At 39.7% G+C, this 26,603-nt stretch overlaps 1 protein-coding gene across 7 annotated transcripts in view; it reads left to right on the top strand.

Annotated features, from left to right (window-relative positions):
* ptk2ba (protein tyrosine kinase 2 beta, a) overlaps positions 1-26,603 on the top strand; it is a 92,429-nt gene that overhangs the window by 61,881 nt on the left and 3,945 nt on the right. For 6 of the 7 annotated variants that reach the window (XM_005158577.6, XM_068214505.2, XM_068214506.2 and 3 more), the window contains 8 exons: positions 3,432-3,528; positions 3,613-3,669; positions 10,900-11,046; positions 12,766-12,801; positions 12,887-12,911; positions 15,082-15,128; positions 19,512-19,646; positions 19,729-19,809. In XM_005158577.6, the coding sequence (XP_005158634.1) occupies positions 3,432-3,528; positions 3,613-3,669; positions 10,900-11,046; positions 12,766-12,801; positions 12,887-12,911; positions 15,082-15,128; positions 19,512-19,646; positions 19,729-19,809 (625 nt within the window). Of the gene's footprint in view, positions 1-3,431; positions 3,529-3,612; positions 3,670-10,899; positions 11,047-12,765; positions 12,802-12,886; positions 14,016-14,050; positions 14,340-14,486; positions 14,650-15,081; positions 15,129-19,511; positions 19,647-19,728; positions 19,810-26,603 lie in introns of those variants that run through there. The other variant, XR_012393197.1, reaches the window with a different exon arrangement.

Genomic DNA, 26,603 nt, shown 5'->3' with positions numbered 1-26,603 from the left:
GTAAATGTTTACTGTTTTCCCCCAGTTTCTGTTTAACAGAGAGCAGATTTTTTCAGCACATTTCTAAACATTATAGTTTTAATAACTCATTTCTAATAACTGATTTATTTTATCTTTGTCATGATGACAGTACATAATATTTGACTAGATATTTTTAGGACACTTCTATAAAGTGACATTTAAAGGCTTAATTAGGTTAACTAGGCAGGTTAGGGTGATTAGGCAAGTCATTGTATAACTGGTTTGTTCTGTAGACTATCGAAAACAAATATTGCTTAAGTGGGTTAATAATTTTGACCCATCACAACTTTTTTCATCATCATTATATTTCACAGGGAAGCCAAAATCCTTTCATACACATGTATTGACACAGAGGTGATCTCTCTGCAGTTGTTATAAATGTTGGATTAACCTACAAGTTCAAAAAGAGTTATTAATCCATGGGTCACGTGCTTTCCAAACTGTGAGTTGTGATTCGTTACACCCCTACAAAACAGTAGGGGAAAAGACAATATAAATATATTAAATATATTACATGTGACTAATTATAAAAAATAATGTAATGATATTCTGAATAGATGTTTTTAAAATATAATTTATTTAAAAGTCATAAAATATCAAATTAAATTGTGAATGTAAAAAGATCACTAAAAGAAATAAAGTATTTGATAAATAAAGTATCTGCACTTCAATCACTGTCTGGTTTGGCTCAGCTGCCAAAACCGACCTCCGTAGATTACAGCGAATAGTCCGGACTGCTGAACATATCACTGCCACTACGCTTCCCTGTACATTTACATTTACAATTAGTCATTTAGCAGACGCTTTTATCCAAAGCGACTTACAACTGTACTCTTCCGGAGTGAGTAAAAGGGCTTGCAAAATCACTCTGGATGCCTCGCACCCAGAACACTACTTGTTTGAACTCTTACCGTCGGGTCGGCGCTTCAGAGCACCAAGCACAAAAACAGCCAGACACAGGAAAAGTTTCTTTCCTCAGGCCATCTACCTTATGAACAGTTAAATATCCCCCAACTGTGCAATAAATATGTGCAATACTTTCTCATACGCACTTGTACACAGCACCTTATATCAATATACAATGCAATACTTTCTACATTCGCATTTGTACACAGCACCGTATAACCTGTATATTTATAACAAATCTGTACACACAACTCAACATCCAGATTTCTTGACTAACTGCATCTGTTTAATGTTTATCGTCTTTTTTCATATTTATTTTGTGTTGTCACTTTATGTACTCTGGAAGCTTCTGTTGCCAAAACAAATTCCTTGTGTGTGTGAAGCACACTTGGCAATAAAACTGATTCTGATAATATTAAATATATAAATTAATAAATGTTAAAAAATAACATTAATAAACAATAAAAATACTACTGTACTAATGATAATAATAATAAACAATAAAATAATAATATAAACAAGTATAGGGTTGCACGGTGGCTCAGTGGTTAGCACTCTGTTGTAAAAAATAAATGATGAAAGAGGAGATAGAACCCAGTCCAGGAGACTCGAAACAAACAGAATTGCTTTATTGAGACGTGTTGGTTTATCTGCAGTCGTACAGCGTCTTTTAAGATGTCCATGTGTCTGCAGGAGCCTACTGGAGGTCTGCAGTCTGCAAGTTCTATCACAAGTCTAAATTAAGACAAAGATTTCATGTCTATATTGTGTTCTTAGGAGGAAGGGAGATGGCTAAACAAAGCATGCAAATGAAGAGTTGTGGTCGGCAGAGATAACAGCTTTTTTAGGCCTGGTCTCATCATGTTATGGAGACCGAAACTGCCTGAGCAGTTGATCGAAAAGAGAAAACAAGTTACACAGCCGTGCTGTGAAACTGACACTTTGCATTACTTTGAAATATAAATTTATATTCTCACACCTCACAGCAAGAAGGTCGCTGTTTCGGGTCCCGGCTGGGCCAGTTGGCATTTCTATGTGGAGTTTGCATGTTCTCCCTGTGTTGGCGTGGGTTTCCTCCGGGTGCTCTGGTTTCCCCCACAGTCCAAACCAAGTGGCAACCTCCCGCTCTCTCTCAGGAAGCCAATATGAAAGCAACTAAAACTGCAATTCCTGGCTCCAAAACAGAGCAAATTTCAATTGAGCCCACTGTTAGAATGGCCAACTTTACAGCAGAAAAAAAGGTGTTTACAGTCTGGTACAAAAAAAGATTTTGGTTAATACAGCTAATATTACCCTTCTTGACAACTGTGAGGGGGGTGAATTTTTTTATAACTCATCCGTTTCCTTTATATTAAGTTAAATTAAGTTTGCATAATTAAGGGAGTGGCCACTTGAGTGACAGCTAGGTCTCGTTGGTCGCCATCACGTCACCTCAGCTGAATCCTGCAGATTAGCCACTGAACTTGGCATATTTATCGTATTTCTGTGTTGTTTTATGTGGCTTTACACAGTCAACTGCCTTTTGGACTTGTTTCCTACAATTATTAGATGGCATGGCATGCTGAGTGAACTTAATTGAACTCACAAACCATTCACGTGGCCTCCGTTTCACATGTGAGTAAAGATATACTTATATACCATCTCTATACATGTATTTGTTTTATTTAAGATCATTTATCATTTATATTTATATTTAGAGCTGTAATGCACTCCAGAATCTGTCAGATTGATTAGCTGTAGGCTCTAGAACAGTCATCTGAAGCGTTGTCATACAGTGTTATGCTGGATTTCATCAATAGTCTTACAGTAACTAACACAGACTATATCTGAAGTGTTTGGAAGTAATTTGTGTTTTCCTCCTGTTGAAAAACGTCATAAGAACAATGTTTAGTGGATCAATGTATTACAGCAGTGTGTTTTTAAAAGTCTAAACACTTTATTGATATAGTGTACAACCAAGCACAAGTGGTCAGAATACAAACGAGTCACAGGTGATAAAGTATTAAGCATTTCTCCCAAAGTAAAGTGTGTCTGAACCAGGTCCAAGCTAAATGTCAGCAGGTGTCTGTAGCTCCGCCCACTCTCCGCCTCTTTGCCCTTGTTTGGTATCCCGCCGTGGGTGTGATGAAGCGCAAACAAAATGGCGACGGTTGGTCGCGCCTACTTGTGGCTTCTTTTGCGCTCTTTAGAAACCTATGGGTGACGTCACGGATACTACGTCCATATATTTTACAGTCTATGGTACAAACACATGTGCTTTAGGTGAATTGGGTAAATTAAATTGGCCGTAGTGAATGAGTGTAAGAGTGTATGGGTGTTTCCCAGTAGTGGGTTGCAGCTGGAAGGGCATCTGCTTCGCAAAGCGTATGCTGGAATAGTTGGCGGTTCATTCCGCTGTGGCGACCCCTATGAATAAAGGAAATGAGCCGAAGGAAAATGAATGAATGAATAAAAAAGTGTAATCTAAAATAAAACTGTATTTGTATCCTGTTTTCTGTTGACAGTGATGTTCATAAACTGGAGCAGGAAGTGGAGGTGGAGGAGCTGAGAGCCAGATCTCGCACCATAAACATATCTGCATTTCCCGACGCTCCACCAAAGGTCTGTGTCTTCACTTTTTATATGCTTTATTCATCATTATCATACTTTATTACTGTTTTACATTCATTATTGTTTTGTCCAAAGCCATCAAGAATGATACCGCCAGGCTTCAACACTCTGAGTCCACGGCTCAATGTCCAGGTGAGCTTTATCTCTATTCTGTCTGTACTTTAGCTGCACAGCAAAGCTCTCTTATATTTAATGGCGGATTGACAAAGTGAGTGCATTTATATAGGAGAAACATGGGAGCTAATGTTTGTCATAGATGTCAATACATTTTACATTTACATTTTACATTTAGTCATTTAGCAGACGCTTTTATCCAAAGCGACTTACAAATGAGGACAAGGAAGCAATTTACACAACTAAGAGCAACAATGAATAAGTGCTGTAGGCAAGTTTCAGGTCTGTAAAGTCTAAGAAGGGAAGTATTAGTAGTAGGGATGTAACGGTATTGTAAATACCGTCATACCGCAATATTAATTTTTTTCGATATTACCGAAGTCGCATGACTCGGTAAAACTATAGGTCTTCTGAGAAAATTTGCTCAGGCGAATGAAGCGAACGGGAGGTAGCGAAAACTACAATACCCATCAGCCCATGCTTGGCCATAATCCCTTGCGGTCTGTTGCCGCTACAGATCCAGTAATGCGGAAATGGAGTGTGCTGCTAGAAGCGGGGATAAAAAAGAGCTGAAAAACTCTAAAGCGGGTGTTGTCGCCGCGCGCGTACTGAATATCGGTGTTGTCGCGCGAGTTCTTATCAGCTGTGTTGTCGCACGCATACTGAATAGCAGTGTTGTCGCGCGAGTTCTTATCAGCTGTGTTGTCGCACGCATACTGAATAGCGGTGTTGTCGCGCGAGTTCTTATCAGCTGTGTTGTCGCGCGAGTTCTTATCAGCTGTGTTGTCGCACGCATACTGAATAGCGGTGTTGTCGCGCGAGTTCTTATCAGCTGTGTTGTCGCACGCATACTGAATAGCGGTGTTGTCGCGCGAGTTCTTATCAGCTGTGGTGTCGCACGCATACTGAATATCGGTGTTGTCGCGCGAGTTCTTATCAGCTGTGTTGTCGCACGCATACTGAATATCGGTATTGTCGCGTGAGTTCTTATCAGCTGTGTTGTCGCGCGAGTTCTTATCAGCTGTGTTGTCGCATGCATACTGAATATCGGTGTTGTCGCGTGAGTTCTTATCAGCTGTGTTGTCGCACGCATACTGAATATCGGTGTTGTCGCGTGAGTTCTTATCAGCTGTGTTGTCGCGCAAGTTCTTATCAGCTGTGTTGTCGCGCGCGTACTGAATATCGGTGTTGTCGCGCGAGTTCTTATCAGCTGTGTTGTCGCGCGAGTTCTTATCAGCTGTGTTGTCGCGCGAGTTCTTATCAGCTGTGTTGTCGCGCGCGTACTGAATAGCGGTGTTGTCGCGCGAGTTCTTATCAGCTGTGTTGTCGCACGCATACTGAATAGCGGTGTTGTCGCGTGAGTTCTTATCAGCTGTGTTATCGCGTGAGTTCTTATCAGCTGTGTTGTCGCGCGCGTACTGATAGCGGTGTTGTCGCGTGAGTTCTTATCAGCTGTGTTGTCGCGTGAGTTCTTATCAGCTCTGTTGTCACGTGAGTTCTTATCAGCTGTGTTGTCGCGCGCGTACTGAATATCGGTGTTGTCGCGTGAGTTCTTATCAGCTGTGTTGTCGCGCGAGTTCTTATCAGCTGTGTTGTCGCGCGAGTTCTTATCAGCTGTGTTGTCGTGCGCGTTCTTATCAGCTGTGTTGTCGCGCGAGTTCTTATCAGCTGTGTTGTCGCGCGCGTACTGAATAGCGGTGTTGTCAGCACACTGTTCAGATTGATGCAGACATGAGATCTCTATCTCACTCATGGTTTGTCCTCTCAAGTGGGGGAAAGACAATGCACAACGTTACCCACTGCTGTCAACCTGGGCCAAGTCATATCTCTCTTGTCCCAGAAACCTCAGTCCCAAATGAGAGGGTTTTTTTTCTGTTGCAGGGGACATTGTAAATACCCAGAGATACCAGCTTTGACCAGATTATATTTATATGATAATTTTCCCATCTCTATCTAAGTGAGTGAGTGATTAAATGTTGAATGTGATGAGTTTTCAACAATACTAAATTGAAACTTTATTTTTTTTACATGGTTTAATATTTTTTTGTTATTAAAATTGAAGTTCCTGTTTCAAAGCTTACAGATAGATGGCTAATTTGTATGTCATTGACACTTTTGGCACTTTTTTGGAGTATTTACATAAGTTTTGTTTTTCCTGTAAATGATTCAATAAATACCGTACCGTGACATTCATACCGAGGTATTACCGTACCGTGAAATTCTTATACCGTTACATCCCTAATTAGTAGTATTAGTATTTTTATTTTTATTTTTTATTTTGGGTACAGTTAGTGTGATATTCAGAGAGGCAATTGCAGATTAGGAAGTGAAGTGGAGACTAAATAGTTGAGTTTTTAGTCGTTTCTTGAAAATAGTGAGTGACTCTGCTGTTCTGATGCAGTTAGGGAGTTCATTCCACCAACTGGGCAGATTGAGCGTGAGCGTTCGCGATAATAGAGACATTTTATTAGCAATAAATGTTCATAAAAGATCCCAATAGACATTTATATAGCGCTTTTCTTGGCATTCAAAGCACTTTACACGCTATTTTGAGGGGAATCTCCTCATCTACCACCAGTGTGCAGCATCCTCCTGTATGACACGGCAGCAGCCATATACCACACACTAGCTGATTGGTGAAGAGGAGACAGAGTGATAAAGCCCTGCTCTTTATGAAGCACATCCTGGGATTTTTAACGACCACAGAGAGTCAGGACCTCGAAGTAATGTCTCATCAGAAAGACGATGCTCACTGAGCAGTTCAGAGTCCCCTTCACTATACTGGGGTGTTAGGACTCACGCAGACCACAGGTTGGGCGCCCCCTGCTGGCCTCACTAACACCACTTTCAGCAGCAACCTAGCTTTCCCATGTGGTCTCCCATTCAGGTACTGACCAGGCGCAGCCCTGCTTAGCTTCAGTGGGCGACCATGTGAGAGTTGTGACTTGTTTAATAGAAATCAGCATCTTAAATCCTTGTAAGTTTTTGATATTTAGATTTCTAAAAAACATATGCACAATTACAGTTGTCAAGTCAGATTTATTAGCTCTCCTGAATTATTAGCCCCCCTGTCTCAGATATCAATGTCTCAGATTTGCCAAGATATAAACCCAGCATTTTCCCATATATTTATTTCTGAATTAAATCGTCTGATTTAATGCTGTCTCCCTTTCATTTATGGGCTTATGTGTGTTGTTTTCTGAAAAATAAAGCAATTTTTAGGGTTATTTCTAAGGAAAATAAAGATAATATTATTTTTCCCCTCATAAATTTCCCTAAAATTGCATCATTGTTTTAAGATTTATTAAGATTATAGGTAGTTAACTAAATACATTAAATAAATACAATAAAATGGAATAATTAAGTAAATTTTATACATGAAAATATTTAATGTACATGTAAAATATCATTAAAAGTTAATATAAACATAAAATAAACTTAAATAGTAACAATAAAAAAAATAATAAGTGAACACTAAGGGGAAAATGTAAAAAAAATAATATAAAGTACAAATAAAGCAGCATAATCATTAAATGAATATAAAAAAATCAATAATAAAATACAAACAATACAATATTAAAATAATAATAATGATACAATACAATTGATAAATATAACTAAATATAATAAATAAAAACAATAAAACTTAACAATTAAGTAAATATTATATATGTAAATAATGTAAACGTGAAATGCTATTAAAAACTAATATAAAATGTAAATAAACATAAATAATAACAATAGAAAATAAAACAGAAAATTGTAAAAAAATACAAAGCAGAATAATCATTAAATAAATATAAAAATAGCGATCAATAATAAAATACAAGCAATAAAATTATAATTATAAAAAAATGCAAACAAAACAATAAATACAATAAATAAACACAATAAAACTTAATAAATAAGTAGATATTATACAGTAGAAGTCAGAATTATTGTATAATGATGGTTTGCTCTGTAGACTATCGAAAAAATATATAGCTTAAAGGGGCTGATATTATTGACCTTAAATTGGATGTTAAAAAAATAAAAGCTGCTTTTATTCTAGCCGAAATAAAACAAATGAGACTTTCTCCAGAAGAAAAAACATTATCAGACATACTGTGAAAATGTCCTCGCCCTGTTAAACATCATTTGGAAAATAGTAAAAAAAGAAAACAAATTGAAAGAGGGGCTAATAATTCTGACTTCAGCTGTAAGTAATTCAAACTAAATAATCTAAATAAATATTTTAAAATAATATTTTTTTAGAATAAAGACAAAGGTTGATACTGAGCTGAACTACAGTCTGATTTATTAATTCTCCTGTTTAACTGGAAAGCTCTGAGCAGTATATTTGCAGTCTGTGGCTGATGCTTTTACTCGTCAGTAAAACTAAATCAGCTTCATGTTGGTCAAGTCAATCTAGGTCAATCTCACCATTTCCAGCTCAACTCGGCCTGCTTCCCTGCATTTGTGCTCAAAACCACTGTGTCATTTATATATGTGTGTGTGTGTGTGTGTGTGTGCGTGTGTGCGTGTGTGTGTGTGTGTGTTAGAGTAAACATGCTTCAGCATGTGGTCTACAGTTCGTCTGTTGTTTGTGGGTTTTTTTTCAACCACAACTTTCCATCTGCCCGACTCTCTTTCTGCGTCCCACTTTATCTATTTATACACTTATTACTATTTAGTTTCTGTCACTGTTCACTTATTATATAACTGTTACTATAACTATGAACACTGTGACTATTTAGAGTGACAGAAGAGTATTAAAGGTGCAGTATGTAAGTTTGACACCCAGTGGTTGAACTAGGTATTGCATTCTTGGATCAAAACAAATCAAGCGCAGGTTGCCAGATTGACAACACCAACAGAAGCCAGTCTGATGATCGAGCCTAAAGGCTGATTTAAGTCGTGTTCTATATAAAAGCAACGGCGCGCGATAGAAGGAATATTTTCGATATTAAATGGAGTTTTTGTACTAACCAACACTTCGAATTGATATATTAGAAACGGCTTCTGTTTCTCACAGCTGAACTACAGAAAACTGACAATGATCACCTCAGGTACACCTCATGTGCTTTATACAGTGTTAAATACTTATAATGTGAGTTTGATTGACATTTCACATGACATTTATTGCCATACTACTGAAAGCAGCAGCAGATAGTTCACCTCAGATCTTTAAAATAAAATAAATTGTTTGAAATGGAACTTTAACGCTGTGACTTAGTGCAAACCAACACATATCAGTGATTCAGCATGTGCATTTAATAATGTTAAAGAGGTTTAATGTGTATTCATTACGTTATAAACCTTACTATTTCGTTGGAGTGCAGTGAGTGCACTATTCTGTGCTTCTGAATGGCTGTATTTAAATGTTTCTGTGGTGTTTCGTCTGGTGCAAACAACCAAGTTGCTTATCACTGCAAATTGCTTCATGTACACTGCAAAAAAATGCTTTTCTTGCTTAGATTTTTTGTCTTGTTTCTAGTCTAAATATCTAAAAATTCCTAAATCAAGAAGAATTTTTTAGACAAGCAAAACACATTGTCTCGTTTTGAGAAATAATATGCCAATATTAAGTGAGTTTTTCCCAAGCGGCAACCTCCCGCTCTCCCTCAGGAAGCCAATATGGAAGCAACTAAAACTGCAATTCCTGGCTCCAAAACAGAGCAAATTTCAATTGAGCCCACTGTTAGAATGGCCAACTTTACAGCAGAAAAAAAGGTGTTTACAGTCTGGTACAATAAAAGATTTTGGTTAATACAGGTAATATTACCCTTCATGACAACTGTGAGGGGGTGAATTTTTTTATAACTCATCCGTTTCCTTTATATTAAGTTAAATTAAGTTTGCATAATTAAGGGAGTGGCCACTTGAGTGACAGTTAGGTCTCACTGGTCGCCGTCACGTCACCTCAGCTGAATCCTGCAGATTAGCCACTGAACTTGGCATATTTATCGTATTTCTGTGTTGTTTTATGTGGCTTTACACAGTCAACTGCCTTTTGGACTTGTTTCCCACAATTATTAGATGGCATGGCATGCTGAGGGCACTTAATTGTGCTCACAAACCATTCACGTGGCCTCCGTTTCCCATGCGAGTAAAGTTATATACTTATATACCATCTCTATACATGTATTTGTTTTATTTAAGATCATTTATCGTTTATATTTATATTTAGAGCTGTAATGCACTCCAGAATCTGACAGATTGATTAGCTGTAGGCTCTAGAACAGTCATCTGAAGCGTTGTCATACAGTGTTATGCTGGATTTCATCAATAGTCTTACATTAACTAACACAGACTATATCTGAAGTGTTTGGAAGTAATTTGTGTTTTCCTCCTGTTGAAAAACGTCATAAGAACAATGTTTAGTGGCTCAATGTATTATAGCAGTGTGTTTTTAAAAGTCTAAACACTTTATTGATATTGTTTACAACCAAGCACAAGTGGTCAGAATACAAACGAGTCACAGCTGATAAAGTATTAAGCATTTCTCCCAAAGTAAAGTGTGTCTGAACCAGGTCCAAGCTAAATGCTAGCAGGTGTCTGTAGCTCTGCTCACTCTCCGCCTCTTTGCCCTTGTTTGGTATCCCGCCGTGGGTTTGATGACGCGTGACCAAAATGGCGACGGTTGGCCGCGCCTACTTGTGGCTTCTTTTGCGCTCTTCAGAAACCTATGGGTGACGTCACGGATACTACGTCCATATATTTTACAGTCTATGGTTTTTCCTTAAAATAAGCAAAATAATCTGCCAATGGGGTAAGCAAAATGATCTTACATCAAAAGAAAAAACAAGATTATTTTGCTTACCCCATTGGCAGATTATTTTGCTTATTTTAAGGAAAAACTCACTTAATATTGGCATAATATTTCTCAAAACAAGACAGTATGTTTTGCTTGTCTAGAAAATGCTTCTTTTTAGATATTTTAGATATTTAGACTAGAAACAAGACAAATAATCTAAGCAAGAAAAGCATTCTTTGCAGTGTAGCGTGTTGTTCGGACACAGGGTTACAATGTAACCTGCTCACCAAATGTTTACGTTCATAATATTTATTTGCTAATTAATAACCTCGTGTGGAACTCTGAATCTGTTTTGATATCTTGGTATATCCTTCAATGCACAAGACTCATGGCGACTTATGTGTGTGTCTTTCTCTCTCTCAATCTCTCTCTTTGTGTGTTTGTGTGTGTGTGTGTGTGTCTGTGTGTGTGTGTGTGTGTGTGTGTGTGTGTGTGTGTGTGTGTGTGTGCAGGCTCGGGGTGTTCAGGAGCCCAGCAGTAAGGCGGATGCGCAGAGACTGTGGGATGTGGAGCGTCAGCAGGTGCAGGAGACGCTACGCAGACAGAAGCAGGAGATGCTGGAGGACCATCAGTGGCTGGAGAAAGAGGAGAAACTGCTGGTCAGCTTTTAGCACACACACACTAATTTACACACACACATACACTCACTCAATCACTCTTGCTGCGTTTAATTATATTAAAGAAACACACACAAAGCCTTGCACTTTTGAAGCTGCTAATCAACAGCAGCATGCGGTCCTCTTTGGGGGAATTACAGTGCATTTAATTTAGAAAAACAATTCAAATGTGAAGCTTTAAAAGTCAACGTGAAGTGCTTTTAGTACAGGGAAAGATTAAAGAAAGATTATTTACGATTAATCACAATGTTTTGACATAAGATGTGTGTATGTTATATATATAAATAAATATGCGTATGTGTAAGCAATATCACACAAGTAGCAGTGCGATATGGCTGTATATTGGCACTGGAGGGAGGCCCACTGTCCCACCAGTGATGATATACAGCCATTTCGCACTGCTACTTGTGTGATATTGCGTTCATACAAAAGTTTAACGACACAATCATGTATATAAAAAAGAAAATCAAACACGGAGAGTCTAAAAACTCTTTTGTATGAGGAACTACTTTCATCCGCCATTCATTCACATCTGCAGAACAGCAGAAACCATTGCTACTTCACCAACGTCACTTTAAAGCTAGTATTTGAATGATTCTCTAGCGTGATGTCTAAAGTGATGACAAAACAGCTGATTTTGCTCACATTTTAAGATTGCAAGGATGAACAGCATGAAATGCCATCTATCTACTAAGATTTCCCAGTATTTCTGTTGCAATCAGGAGATCACCATAAATAACCCTGAAAAAGCAAGAGTAAAGCAAACACTACCAGATTACAATGGTTTAATTACCATGCTAATAAATACCAAAGAGAGAGCTCGACTTCGAGTGTCACTTACCAGTCCTGTAATGATTTCTTCAGCTGTAGTTTGAAACTTTCTGTTTTTCTCACCTAAGGACTTATTATGTGGTCTCTGTTGCCATCTTGTGGCCGAATGTGAACCGTCTTTGCTCTGCTCAGTATGACAGGCTAATGGCCACCAACGCTGTGAATCCCTGAAATGATAAATATTTAAAATAGCAACTGTCCCTATAAATAAACTGCATAGTTGCAATATAAACAACTTCATCCTCACCTAAAAAAGCCTCAAAGGTACATGATGTTGTCCAACAGCTGCAATATTTGTCAAACTGTGGTGAGTTTATTAATGTGGACGGAGTAATCCACAAGGGTGAAGAGGCTGTATGAGTGCTGTTATTGCATAATATTGCACGGCTATCAGCCAACAATCAGATTGGAGTACCAGACAGAACTGTTTGTTGTAATATTTGACTAGAAATTTTTCAAGACACTTCTATACAGCTTAAAGTGACATTTAAAGGCTTAACTAGGTTAATTAGGTTAACTAGGCAGGTTAGAATAATTAGGCAAGTCATTGTATAACAGTGGTTTGTTCTGTAGACTATTGAAAAAAATAGCTTAAAGGGGCTAATAATTTTGACCTTATAATGGTATTTAAAAAAATAAAAACTAAAAATATAAAAAAAATAAAAATAAAAAGCTTTTATTCAAGCCGAAATGAAACAAATAAGACTTTCTCCAGAAGAAAAAACATATGATCAGACATACTGTGAGAATTTCCTCACTCTGTTAAACATCATTTGAGAAATATTTAAAAAATAAATAAATAAATAAAAAGGGGAGCTATTAATTCTGACTTCATCTGTAGCAAGTCACCTTTTCTTGTTTCTCGTTTAGGTTCCGTTTGCTAATGAAGACATGAAAACGAAAGCGGTAAAGCTTATCTACTTTTTACTGTCATGCCTTTTTTCTGCTGTTGTTTTACACTGTCTTGATTTTATGTTTTTTTTTGTTTCAGACCACAGAAAATGACACTGGCCAAGGTTGTTTTTTTATGTTTGTGTTGTTTAGCTTTCATTTATATTTCATTTATTTTTTAATCATTTTAATGCTTCAAACTAAATGCAATACTGTTATTTTTATATTTATGTCATTTATATAAGTTTTTATTATCAATTTCATGTTGAAATTTATCAACAAGAATTTCATGTTGTTCAATAACAAAGATATATACATTAGATGTCGCCTACCCTGTTGTTGTCTATTGGAAGGAATGCGTCAATAGAGCCGCCATTTTGGAACAGGGTAGCGCTCCATTGAAATGAATGCGAGACCAAGGTACAGTGGAGGACTGTGGCCATCCAAAGCCAGAGATATACACATATACAAATATATCTATGATCGGGAGTTTTCCTGGATGTTAGTATGCAACATCACTTTTCACATCACTTTTCTACATTGATGGATCAGTGATCACATTGGCATTCCTGACAAGAAGCTTGTGTTTGTGTGTTCGAAAATGTACTATCCACCCTCCCTGTTAAATTTGATCTAATCTGTGTCCTGAAACACACCTCCTCTCCTGCTTTCAGTTCTCATACTGACGAAGGGAGCGATTCGTTTGTGAATGAATCTCCATTATGAACGACTCCTTTACTAGCCGACAATAATACACGTTTCTAGCACCGCAGCACCTCGTTATCATATTTCTTTTGCATTGTTTGCTGATTTTATTCAACAAAACTAGCATAAGCCGAGTATCTAGTGTGAGTTGGAGCTACTTTGCCTAATGGTGAATGCAGTAAGTGACTGTATTATCATTAATAACGCTACTGTTTAGCACAAAAGTTCATAACATACAAAAACGTAAAAAACTTAATATTACCTATGAAATGTTCTGCCTTTGTGCTTTGTTTTCTTTGTTTACTCATTACTACACCCTTAAGCCTGATTTATACTTCTGCGTCAAGTGACCGGCGTGACCCACGGCGCATGCAACGCGCATAGCTGTGCATTTATACTTCTGCGCGCTGTCTCTGTTGGTCTGCATTAACACTTCTGAAACGCTAGTTGGCAGTGAGGTGTAAATGTTCCTCTGTGTCGAGTTTCTTCACTGCTGTTTTGCTTTTCCTGAACACTTCCTGGATGTACAAGTGGCTCAAACTCGCTCATTTTAAGGCAGGAACCGGCGGATGTGCAACAACTTTAACTATGAGGTAAACACAAAACAAAACTTTCCATCAGGAGCTCCTTCATGGGACTCCACACTTGTAAACAATCGCTCCATTGGGCTCGCTTCCAGCTCGCGCCATTCGCGCGGCTCTCGGTCCCGCCCAGACTCGTCAGCGCTACCAAGCCGACCAATCACAGAGCTTGTGCTACGCATCGTTGCGACGTGTAGTTACAATTTTTAAGAGGTGCACGTCAGCGATGGCCACGGCGAAGGGCTTTGCGTCAGCGCCGTAGCATACGCCGGTGTTTGACGCAGAAGTATAAATCAGCCTTTAGACAGCGCTAAAGTCCCGCATCTTCACGTATTAACACTGTCTTGACTAGTGCGGTTAAATAACATTTGTCCTGGGAGTACCAATGTGGCGGCACTATTGACGCATGCTCAGGGTCCCTATGCAATATCTAGTGTATATATCTATGGTTCAATAACAGATGCAAAATCCTCTAAATGCCGTCTGAAATTTTCTTCTAAAATTAGCATTTTTCTCAAGCTCCTGTGTGTAACTATAGAGTTACTATAGTAGCTTATAGTTCTATTGGATCGCGACCCCTGGGGTAATTACATTATATTAAAGACAATAGCGTCAGATGCAGCAGATTGATTTTTTAACACCAGGTTAAAATTTCTGGCCCTTTTACAGCACTCACATACATAAAAAAAATTAAAGGAAGAATAGGCTTGGGTCTATTGGTGTGTGTGCGCCATTGCATGCAGGGTTTCTGTATTTATAACCACCTCAGAGGATATTGGGGGTCGCAAGTCACTGGCATTGCCATTTTGGGGTTCATGGGTTGAAAAGTTTGGAATCCACTGATTTAAAGCAGTAACTCTGTGGCTGATGCTGATATGTTTGTTGTGATTTCTCCAATAATTTCTCCTGTTTTGTGTGTGTCTGTGTGTTTGTTTATTTGCGTCTGTGTGTGTGTGTGTGTGTGTGTGTGTGTGTGTGTGTGTGTGTGTGTGTGTGTGTGTGTGTTCAGTCTCCTCTCAAGGTCCTCCAGAGAAGCCACCGCGTGTTTCAGCTCAGGTAATTCAGTAATCTGTGTCTGAAGGTGTCAGCAAATCTTTCCACACGCAGAAATCAAACACTCACTTGATTTTACTTTACAACTTTATTTTACATACTAAAAATATATAGTTTTTTTCAGGGTTTTCACCTTTAATTTATAGGACAGTAGAGATTATTGACAGGAAAGCATAGGGAGCAGAGAAAGGGGAAGGGTCGGCATATTACCGCAAGGCGGTAATTGGACTCGGGTCGCCGTGAGCACCGGAGTGCATGTGTCGATGCACTAAACACTACACCACCACACCACTGACTTTTTATTATGTTTTTTATTAACAATAGAGAACTCCTAAAGATTTATTCAATCTCTGTTATAATAATACTGTTAATAGATTAATTTACATTTACATTTAATTTAGATCTGACATTTAGGGCATTGTCATACATCTGACGCAATAAGGCGCAATACGTGTTTGGCTTGATTTGTTGCTATTTTCAGACCAGTGCAACAGTGATTTTCACTTTTTGCACCATGTTGTTTAAATAGCAAATCAATTTGCGTCCTTTTTGTTAACTCATTACGTGACCACACACACACACACACACACACAAACACATACACTTTCATGCGCTGGTCTGAGCAGGTCGGACAGTTTATCATGGATGTACCGCTGGATCTCGTCTCACTATAGTTGTTAAATGTGATAATAATCTTGTCTTTAACATCTCTTCAGTCTTTTGAATCTCTCAGGTAACGTGTCACAGCATCAGTACACTGCTTCAGTCTTTCACTTTCACACTTGTACTTAATTTTAGTGAAAACTGATACTGTCAGTTGTGCACCTTTTTTACCGACCAATCTCCCGCGAAAAAAGTGATGGACAGGTGGTTATTTGTGTGCTACTTATCTTTATTTATTTATGATTTGTTTATGGGTAAAACAAAGACCATGCTGGTCAGGTAGTTAGCTACAAAAAATAATTCGTAATCAATTAATTTTTCATAAATAATTATTTCACGTCCGCCAATGATGACGATGTCATTGTCCATCGCGATGTTTCACGTTAGACATCGTACAATACCAAATTGGTCGACATCACCCAACCCTAGTCCGCATCACCATGGGGCATAATAATAGGACGTGTGTTTAGATAAAACTCACCACACTTCATTATTACTGTTCATTTATTAGTTTGCTTGAAATTAGAACTGAAATTAGAAATGGCTTTGAAACAAATCTTTGCGCTTAACAAAGGAAATTAAATATGTAGGCTAAAGGATGTCTTCAGAGCAGTGCTTTTCCATTGTTTCCTTACTCCAAGAAAGTAAAGGAGTAAAAAGTAAAAGTAAAGTAAAGATGCTGAATGGAGGAGGCTCGTTCTGTATCCTCACACAGCAGATGCTCTGTTTAACTGTTTTCTCGCAAGTGAAGCTGTCAGTTTTTCCACGTACAAAGTCTGTCATGTAAATAGCAAATGCGCCATGGCGTGATGCAGCTGACTCTTAAAGGGAGTAGGAGATGAGACACTTATTGGTTTAATGCACGTTATGCTCAAAACACACTCATAATTAGGCCCACACGGAATCTGCGCGCACAGATTTCCTCTGATTTTTTACCCATCATTGAGTCTATTTATTTACCTGTGTAAATGTGTATAAACTCATATTTATTCAGTTCTGAAATTAATTTCACTAATATTGTGATTGTAATGATTCGTCACAAGGATAGGGATCCATCTTGCAGGCTTTTATTATAATCGTAGTCAGAAAGGAAGTGGTGAGGGACTGGCGTACACAACAAAGCAGGGTAAACAGAATCATCGTGGTCAACAACAGGCAAATGGTCAGGGCTGGCAGCAAACAATCGTAAATGGTGGGAAGACAGGGTCACAACAGGAAAACCAAAACAGGATATCAACGCTTAGAATTGTCAACGAGGTGCAAACAAGACTTTGCAAAGAGCGAGACAAACCAGTCTGCTTAAATAGATGGCGGAGTTATTTCAGCTGCACCAGTAATCATTGCTGGTACGGGGTAGATGGGAAATGTAGTAAAGAGTAAGCGATGAGCAGGCCCACATGGAATCTGTGCGCACGCAGAATTCCACAGATTTTTAGCCCATCATTAATTCTGTTTATTTACTTGAGTAAATGTGTGTAAATCTATATTTATTCAGTTTTTAAAATAATTACAGTAATATTATTGACTAATATGAAAATGTTCATCTGATTTATGTACAGTGCAGTGTGTACAGCAATATTCTCTGTCTTTAGTAGAGATATTATATGAGAGACTTGCTTTGTTTACCAAATAAAATGAATCTACTTGGATTTGCAGTTTAAGAATTAAAGAAAAGTTAAAAAGATAACATTTTTTTATTTCACATATTAAAGTTTTAGTTATGATACTCCCAAAATAATTCAGCAGAAATCCTCAGATTTTTACCAAAATTCTCTGCAGAAATAGCAAAAAGCGTCCGCAGATTCCGTCTGGGCCCCAGCGATGAGACAGCTAATAACAAGGTGAGGGGGCCCTCTGCTGGTCAGAGGAGGAAATCACGGAGTTTATCTCTGTGACTGTGATATAATAATAGTAATATGAAAATATTCTTGTGATTTACTTACAATACAGTTTGTAAAGTAATATTTTCTGTCGTTTAGTAGATATATTATACGAGAGACTTGCTTTATTTAACAAATAAGTGGATCTAATTGGATTTGCATTGTACACATTAAATAAAAGTTCAAAATGTATTATTTGTTTTTATAAAATCAGTTTTTAGGTATGATACTCCTGAAATTATTCTGCAAAAATCTGCATATTTTTGACAAAATAGCAAAAAATGTCAGCAGATTCTGTCTGGCCCTACTCATAAATCATTAAGAGAATAAGCACAACCCTGTTAGACCATGTGCCGTGGCACAAAGCGTATTATTCTGTCCTTAAAATAGCAAAAGTGGATTCAGACACACTCTTAATGCTTTTGCACCATGCACTTTAGACTTTAGCCCTTTTCACACAGTGATAACGGTAAATATCCTGAAAATTTCTGGAACGACTTTACCGGTAAATTCAAAAAAGCGCTGTTCACACAGGCGAGGGCATTACGGGATTTTCCCGGAAAAGAGCATTCACACATCCATTCCAAAATAACGGTAAATTCTGCCATCATTACACTGCAAAAAATGCTTTTCTTGCTTAGATTTTTTGTCTTGTTTCTAGTCCAAATATCTAAAAATTCTTATATCAAGAAGCATTTTCTAGGCAAGCAAAACATATTGTCTTATTTTCAGAAATAATATGCCAATATTAAGTGAGTTTTTCCTTAATACAAGCAAAATAATCTGCCAATGGGGTAAGCAAAATAATCTTGTTTTTCCTTTCGACATAAGATTATTTTGCTTACCCCATTGGCAGATTATTTTGCTTGTTTTAAGGAAAACTCACTTAATTTTGGCATAATAAATCTTAAAACAAGACAATATGTTTTGCTTGTCTAGAAAATTCCACTTGATTTAAGAGTTTTTAGATATTTAGACTAGAAACAAGACAAAAAATCTAAGTAAGAAAAGCATTTTTTGTAGTGTAACCAGAAATAAGCTCTAAATGGCTGCGCTTGTATTTGTAAACATTTAACTACATTAAAACTCTGTGGATGGATCAGTATTGTGAACAACTTTGATTTACAATACTGTCCTCAAGAACACTTTTGCATATCGAGATGTACATAATGTGTGTGTGTGTGTGTGTGTGTGTGTGTGTGTTGGCACTCACCGGCTGCTTTACGTGCACATGCGTCAGAGCTTAAAGGTAAACAAACAGCGGTTTATCATAAGCATCTTACTGATATTTTTTTACACAGTTGGCATTAAGAAGGAGCATATAAATGATATCTGACTAACATCTAGCAGCTAAATGTGACTGAAAATATATTCACAGGCTTTTATTCTCATAAGCCGCGCAGATGTGAATGTGTCTTAAGTGTTCTGATTGGCTAAAGTAGACGCTACGTCAGCGTGTTTTAAACATGAACGCACTCTTTCCGGCAATCTTCCTTTTGCGTTCACACAGCGCCGCATTCCGGCAAATTACCAGTAATGTTACAACTTCTCTTTCCGGAAAATAGCCAGAACGAATTTACCTTTATTTTCAGAAAGGGCCGGTAATTTTCCGGAAAGGTGTGTATGTGTAAAAGGCCCAAAATTAAATCCTAAGAACAAAATGACTAAAATAATAATACAATGTTCAAAATATACAGTAATACAACACTTAGCATGATTATAAATCCCAAAGCAAGAAAATGTTGTGTCTGGACGTCATAATGTGATCTGATGACGTGGATACTGCATGTATTAATGTAACTAATGTGCATGCTGGGCTTTGTATGTGTGTGTGTATGTGCAGCCAGCACCGACAGCAGAGCTGGACCGCACAGATGATCTGGTCTACCAGAACGTGATGGAGATGGTGAAGGTGGTGGTGCAGCTGAAGAACCAGGTCAACACCCTTCCAGCATCAGAGTATGTGAGTGTGGTGAAGGTGCGTCCTCCAGCGGATCACACACACACACACACTTCATCTCCGTAATCAGGAGCTGCTCATTATGGGATGTTTCTCTCAGTCTGTAGGAATGACGCTGCGCAGTCTGATCCACAGTGTAGACGACATCCTGCCCTCGCTACACGAATCTATCAGGACAGAGGTGAAAAACAAACACACACACACACACACACACACACACACATACTTGTATACATGCTTTATATATAAAAGCGCTTATTATATGGCCCTACGCTTAAACCCAACCCTTAAACCCAACCCTCACAGAAAACCCATGATAAATTTTTAATGTTAAAAGAACCTGTTAAGAACGATCACAAGGTGTGTTCGTCCTGTAAATCCCCTTAACAGAGTGAATCTAGGTCATACCCATGTCATCATACAGCCCCAAAGCAAAGTGCGACAGTATGAAAAATACAACAAAAAAAGACAGTAGTGATTTCTAAATTCACTTTGACTTGTATTTCATTGCAGACGATACAACAAACATTATTTAAAGTGTTCCACATGATTTTTGTTGTTTGTTTAAAATAAACACGCATTCCAATTTTTGGTTTTTGCAACACATTTAAAAAAAGTTGTAACAGTAAAGCATTTACCACTTTGTAATGTTTCCATTCCTTTTCAGACTTAAAAGACGTTTAGGGGCTGTAGACGTGTAATTTTATTCCATTCTTCCTGCAAACATTACTTAGGGCCTACTCACACTATGCCATCCGTACAGGCCCGGATTGGCTAATCGGGAGGACCGGGAGAATTCCCGGTGGGCCGGTCCGTTTTTTGGCCGCGAGGGCCGGTGTCCCTAGTTCCAGAATCGGTTGTTCTCAGCAGTCACACTTTTTAAAAATTATTTATTTATTTACTTGACCACAGCCTTTTTATTCATTATTTTACCGCAGCTCTGCTCTTTTTATCTATTTTCTCGTAGCCTCGTGTGCAGGATGCAGCCTGCAGGTTAATGATGATATAACTAGATAAGTCACCGTTCTACGTACAGCTGTTGTGGTACAGTGGTTAGTACATTAGATTATGACACGGCCAACCTGGGTTCGGTCCTTGTCTGAGTAACAATTTTTTTTTCTCATTTTTATTGTTAAGACATAATACTGTAAGAGTTGTTCTAAAAGAGTTCTAAAAGAGCTGTTTTCTCAAAAAAAGACGTGATAGTGTAATTAGAAACTGAATTGGAAATAACCTTATTTTAATATAATCAGTGGTGAACTGAGGTGGGCCGGCCTGAGGCTTGAAACTCCAGGGCTGAAAAAGAGTCCCACTTCGGCCTGCATCCGTACCATGCCCAGGCCCGTTTCCCGGATCGTTTGAGAAGAGTGAGTGCGCTGAATCAGGCTCAAGCACGGTTCACTTGGCCGGCCCCTGGCCCCGGTTGGAAGAGGTGTGCCTGAGCCCGGTTCACTTGGGCTTGTGTGTGAGTGCAAAACGCGCCAAAGCCCAAAACTAAAAGCGAGACGTGACTTTTAAGGGACTGTTTCATATGGATTTATTAATAATTCTTACTGTTCAGTGAATGCAAACTGCCATAGTTTATTAAAGACGCAAACTCCTCACTGCACGACAGCTGCGCACCTTCAGCAGACCTCCTCATTCCTGCAGCACGAGAGCTTAATGATTGTTTATAAGTGCCAAAAGTGGCGGATCTGTTCGGCGAAATATCTGACTGCGTGTCCCCGCATCCCTAAGGACTGTTTGGCGAAATATTTGACGGCATATCAAACGACTGAAACGATATAACTAGAGAAATCTCCACTGTGCTGCTGAGTGAGATAGCGCTTCTCACTGAAGAGCGCAGCAGCGATGACGTAAGCGTGCCAAAGCCCGTTTGTGGTGTGAGCGCGGGCCATCGGGGGAGACGGGAGGGGGGACAAGCGTGCTTTGGCCCGGTTCGAGGCAACTGTACCTAGTGTGAGTACGGCCTTAAAGGGCCATGAAACCCCCTCGGTTTAGCAGGGTGTTTTCACACCTCTACTTTGGAAAAAGTCAGAAAAGTGGGCGTGTCCAGCTCTGTTTAGGGGCCAGTGTCGGAGGAGCAAAAGAGGGATGATATGGGAGTGTCGACTTTAACTGCAGTTTGGCTCTTTCATTCAGGGAATTCAGTCGTGCCCCTCTTGACAAACGAGATATTTGATTCAAGGAACTGCTCTAAGCGTGAATTTTTCATGCAATGTTTGATACTGAACGGCAAATGAGAGAAAAAAACTCGGCAGGTAAGCCGAGTGTGTTATTCTGGTCACAAAATGCGGTGAAAATCCTACACGACGGTAATAGTTTGGTTGTGGTGTTAACATGTTTACACTCGGTGTAATAGTTAGTTCGATACGAACAAACTGAATAAACAAAGAGCACTGGTCGCTCACTTACCAAATCTGTAGAGACAGGACAATCACCAGCAACTAGAGCCGCGTCTTGTTTAAGAGGAGACTACAAGCGAATCCGGATCTCAGCGTTTGCAGATGAAAAAAAAAGCTCTTGGGTAAACAATGTTCCTTAGACACGTAAGTTATTGTTGTCGAGCGTTGCATGCACTGATCCACACGTGAGTCCAGCTGAGCTCTCACAGAGAGAAAATGAAAACGAAACTTCACTGCAGCAAAGTATAAAAGCAACAGCAACACTGCTCGCTTGTTTTGCCAATACAACGTGGTGTCTCTGCCGTCTAAACACTGTAACATTAATGAATATTAATGAAGTTGCACAATAGAGCGCACCGATTGGTTTGAATCAAGCCTTACTCATGCATCAATGCAGCACACTTGGAGACTTGATACAGGACTCCCTGGCACAGACGTCCAGTCTGCACGCTGGAACACACACTAAGATCTCATGGCCGTGACGCAGCTTCAAAAATTAATTTTAAACCTGAAGTACGAATTTGCTCTTGAATTTTTACTTTTTAGTGAGATATATGTGTCCTAATAGTGTTTTTAGCAGTGTGGGGCACATATACGACTGTCGACAGCTCAAATAAATGTGTTTTGGTGTTTCGTGACCCTTTAAAGTGGGCAACAGTACGGGGTCTTCGTTGTCACATTTTGTGCTTCATAAAGCACCACACATTCTCTGTTGGAGACAGATCAGGACTCTAGACAGGCCAGTCAAGTACCTTTATCCTCTTCCCCTTGTTGAAATATGCATGGGTATCCCTGGAGAAGAAGGCAGCATATTGTGCTCCAAAATCTCTCTGTACTTTTCAGCATTAATGGTGCTCACAAAAGTGCAAGTTACCTTTGCCAAGGGCACTGACACAACCGCATACCATGACAGACCCTGGCTTTTGGACTTGTTGCTGGCAGCTAGCTCTCTGCAACTCTCACATGGTCGCCCACTGAAGCTAAGCAGGGCTGCGCCCGATCAGTACCTGGATGGGAGACCACATGGGAAAGCTAGGTTGCTGCCGGAAGTGGTGTTAGTGAGGCCAGCAGGGGGCGCCCAACCTGTGTTCTGTGTGAGTCCTAAAGCCCCAGTATAGTGACGGGGACTCTATACTGCTCAGTGAGCGCCGTCTTTCGGATGAGACGTTAAACCGAGGTCCCGACTCTCTGTGGTCGTTAAAAATCCCAGGATGTCCTTCGAAAAGAGTAGGGGTTTAACCCCGGCATCCAGGCCAAATCTGCCCACTGGCCTTTGTCCATCACGGCCTCCTAACCATCCCCATATTCCAATTGGCTTCATCGCTGTCTCCTCTCCACCAACCAGCTGGTGTGTGGTGTGCGGTCTGGCGCAAAATGGCTGCCGTCGTGTCATCCAGGTGGATGCTGCACACTGGTGGTGGATGAGGAGATTCCCCCCATTGTGTGTAAAGTGCTTTGAGTGCCCAGAAAAGCGCTATATAATTGTAAGGAATTATTATTATTAATTATTAATTATTGGTCCAGAGCACACGGCATCCATTTCTTCCCAAAAATACCTGAAATATTGACTCATCTGATCACAGTATACGTTTCCACTGTGTGATGGTCCATCCCAGATGCCTCCGAGCTCAAGAGAAGTCGACGGCAGTTCTGGACATTATTAACAAAATTGCAGCAAACTGTTTGGAAGTATTAAAAGTGTATAAGTAGATGTCCAAAGTCTTTACACGCGTTGACCCAGAGACTGTTTAGATGCATGTCACTAATGACAAGATGACTTAAAACATCCAGCAGGCACAAGACATCAACACGATGTCAGATTATTATTGTACCCCAATGTCATGGGGACGTTGCATTTGGTTTGGAAATGAAAATCAGGTTAACATCAGAACTCAATGCCAGGCCAACGTCAATGTCCAGTGTCTAACCTAAAACCAAGTGTGCCGCAAGCCTGCGTTTGAGTGAGGGTCTCGGCCGTTAGATCGCCCCCTGGGGGCTGGCTGCAGTACAAGTCATAAAGCCCGCCTCCTCCGTGTTAATGAAGGAGACTTGAGCCCAAATATAAAAATGTATTACACTTGCAATAAAATGTCCTGAAAGATGGTTCTGGTCGATTAAGGCACTGGTTATTGTGCTGAAATAGGTGCAGATCTTCATTTTTGTAAACAGTTTGTTTTTAGCAGTAATTTAATGCTGGGCGTGTCATCGTGATTGACAGCTGTGATTGACAGTTTCTCAAAGCGCGGCGTCTGAGCTTCGGCAGGAGACTGAAGTAGACTGAAATGTTATTATTCGATTTCTGTGTTATTTTACCATGACAAAATGAGTTTAGCAGTAAACTACAGTTTCTGACATACATGATCCTGGTGGAACACTGTTTATTCGCTAAGGTCAGGGCTTTTTTCGGGCTTTATTAGTTTGCTAATACACGCCTAGCCACCCAGATAGCAAAACACAGTTCCGGCTAGATTCTCGCCTGCCGGAGAGTTATCTCTTAGAGCGCAGACTGACTAACGTTACCTCTGCTGGACCTACTCCGGATGCCTGGACTCACTGCCCGATTCCAGCCCGAGTCAATCGAGCCAGATGCGGCGGCCGAGCGAGCCGGCGCTGCCGCATGCGAGCCGGAATCAGCCCGCGACGCCGCGAGTAGGTTATGCGCTGCGGTCCGGAGCTGGCGCGATTGAATATATAAAACCCTCATATTTGTTAACGTTATTACATCCATTTGTGTTGATATGACAGCAAACGCATGCTGAGCAGTTCGGGGGCGTGGTTGATTTTACATAAAGCGTTTGGTTGGAAGCTCGACTCCGCTCATTTTCGCGGCTCCTCCTCTGGCTCCATCAGACAATCCTTCTGCGCATGTCAAGGCTCCAATTTCAGCAGTCTTTTGCGACAGTTTGTGCCCGTCAAGCAGGCGTTTTGCCCTCAAGGCGTTCAATGGGAAAAAGGGCTGTCGCGTCGTCCATATTTTTTACAGTCATTGCCTAAAACCAACCAAATATCAACGTCTAATGATGTAACAGCTTGACGTTGTGTTGATGTTACCAATATGACGTCTATCAGACGTTGGATTTTGGTTGCCATACCTGACGAATAAATGTCAGTATTTGACATCATCATGACGTTGGTTTTAGATGTTGGGTCTACATTGGATTTTGATCATTTTCTAACAACCTAAAAACAACCAAATATCAACGTCACAACGCCACAGCCATGTCACCCTGCTTAGCTTCAGTGAGTAACTGGTCTTGGGCTGCAGGTCAGTACCTGGATGGGAGACCACATGGGAAAACTAGGTTGCTGTTGGAAGGGGTGTTAGTGAGGCCAGCAGGGGGCGCTCAACCTGTGTTCTGTGTGAGTCCTAATGCCCCAGTAAAAGTGAAGGGGACACTACACTGTCAGTGGGCGCCATCTTTCGGATGAGACGTTAAACCGAGGTCCTGACTCTATGTGGTCATTAAAAATCCCATGGCACTTCTCGTGAAAGAGTAGGGGTGTAACCCCGGTGTCCTGGCCAAAGTCCCTCTATCGGCCCTTATGATCATGGCCTCCCAATCATCCCCTTCCACTGAATTGGCTCTATCACTGTCTCTCCACTCCACCAATAGCTGGTGTTTAGTGAGCGCACTGGCGCCGTTATCCTGTGGCAGCCGTCGCATCATCCAAGTGGATGCTGCACGCTGGTGGTGGTGTGGAGAGACCCCCCCTCATGATTTTGAAGCGCTTTGGGTGTATGGCCATACACAATAAATGCGCTATATAAATACACATTACATTACATTACACATTACATTTGACGTCATTATTGGGCATCAAAATAATGTTGTCCTTAGATGCTGGCTAGACATTGAATTTTGGTCACCTGACACCACAACCTAAATCTAACCTAATATTCATGTCTTACGTTGTGTGGCTGCTGGGATATAACTAGATGCACTACAGAATGTTACGTTTACACACATCCACATGTCAGTGCATCAGCTTTTAACTGCGTAATACTCACTACTCTTGAGTACTTTTGAAAGGGCTACTTTTTACTCATACTTTGAGTAATATATATGACCGAAACTTTTTACTCTACTGCTCTACATTTTTAGGAAAGTGAGGGGGCGCATGCACGAAAAGCATGGAGTAGTCGAGTTTTTTTGAGCTGCTCTCTGATAACATTGATTTTCGAATATAACTCCATCTTTTGTGTCTTTATTCTATTTAATAACTATCAGTCATATCTTGGATTTACTCTTAATAGTTGGAAGTAAGATTTCAATTATTTTCGTAACTTTTTGGGTGTTTTGCCGACTTTTCCTGATTCATCGCGTGCTCGATATGGTCTAGAAAGTCTTCAAAATACCGTGACTGCTGTCAGGGATGAAATCGCCGCGTGTGACACTCTATCTCAGGCAAATGTGAGTGTTATACTGGCTGCAATAAACTCGCAAGGCGACGATCTGAAGAAATTAATAGACGAGAAGATGACCGCTTTGAGTGGTCGGCTGGATACACTGGATGCGGCGATGGCTAATTTGCAGTCGGAACAAACTGGCTTTAATATAAAATTAGTGGA

The sequence above is a fragment of the Danio rerio genome, chromosome 17, assembly GCF_049306965.1.
Source record: "Danio rerio strain Tuebingen ecotype United States chromosome 17, GRCz12tu, whole genome shotgun sequence".
In the NCBI taxonomy this organism is placed as follows: domain Eukaryota; kingdom Metazoa; phylum Chordata; class Actinopteri; order Cypriniformes; family Danionidae; genus Danio; species Danio rerio.
The sequence above is the reverse complement of the archived record's forward strand: the minus strand, read 5'-3'. Positions and strand labels throughout refer to the sequence as shown.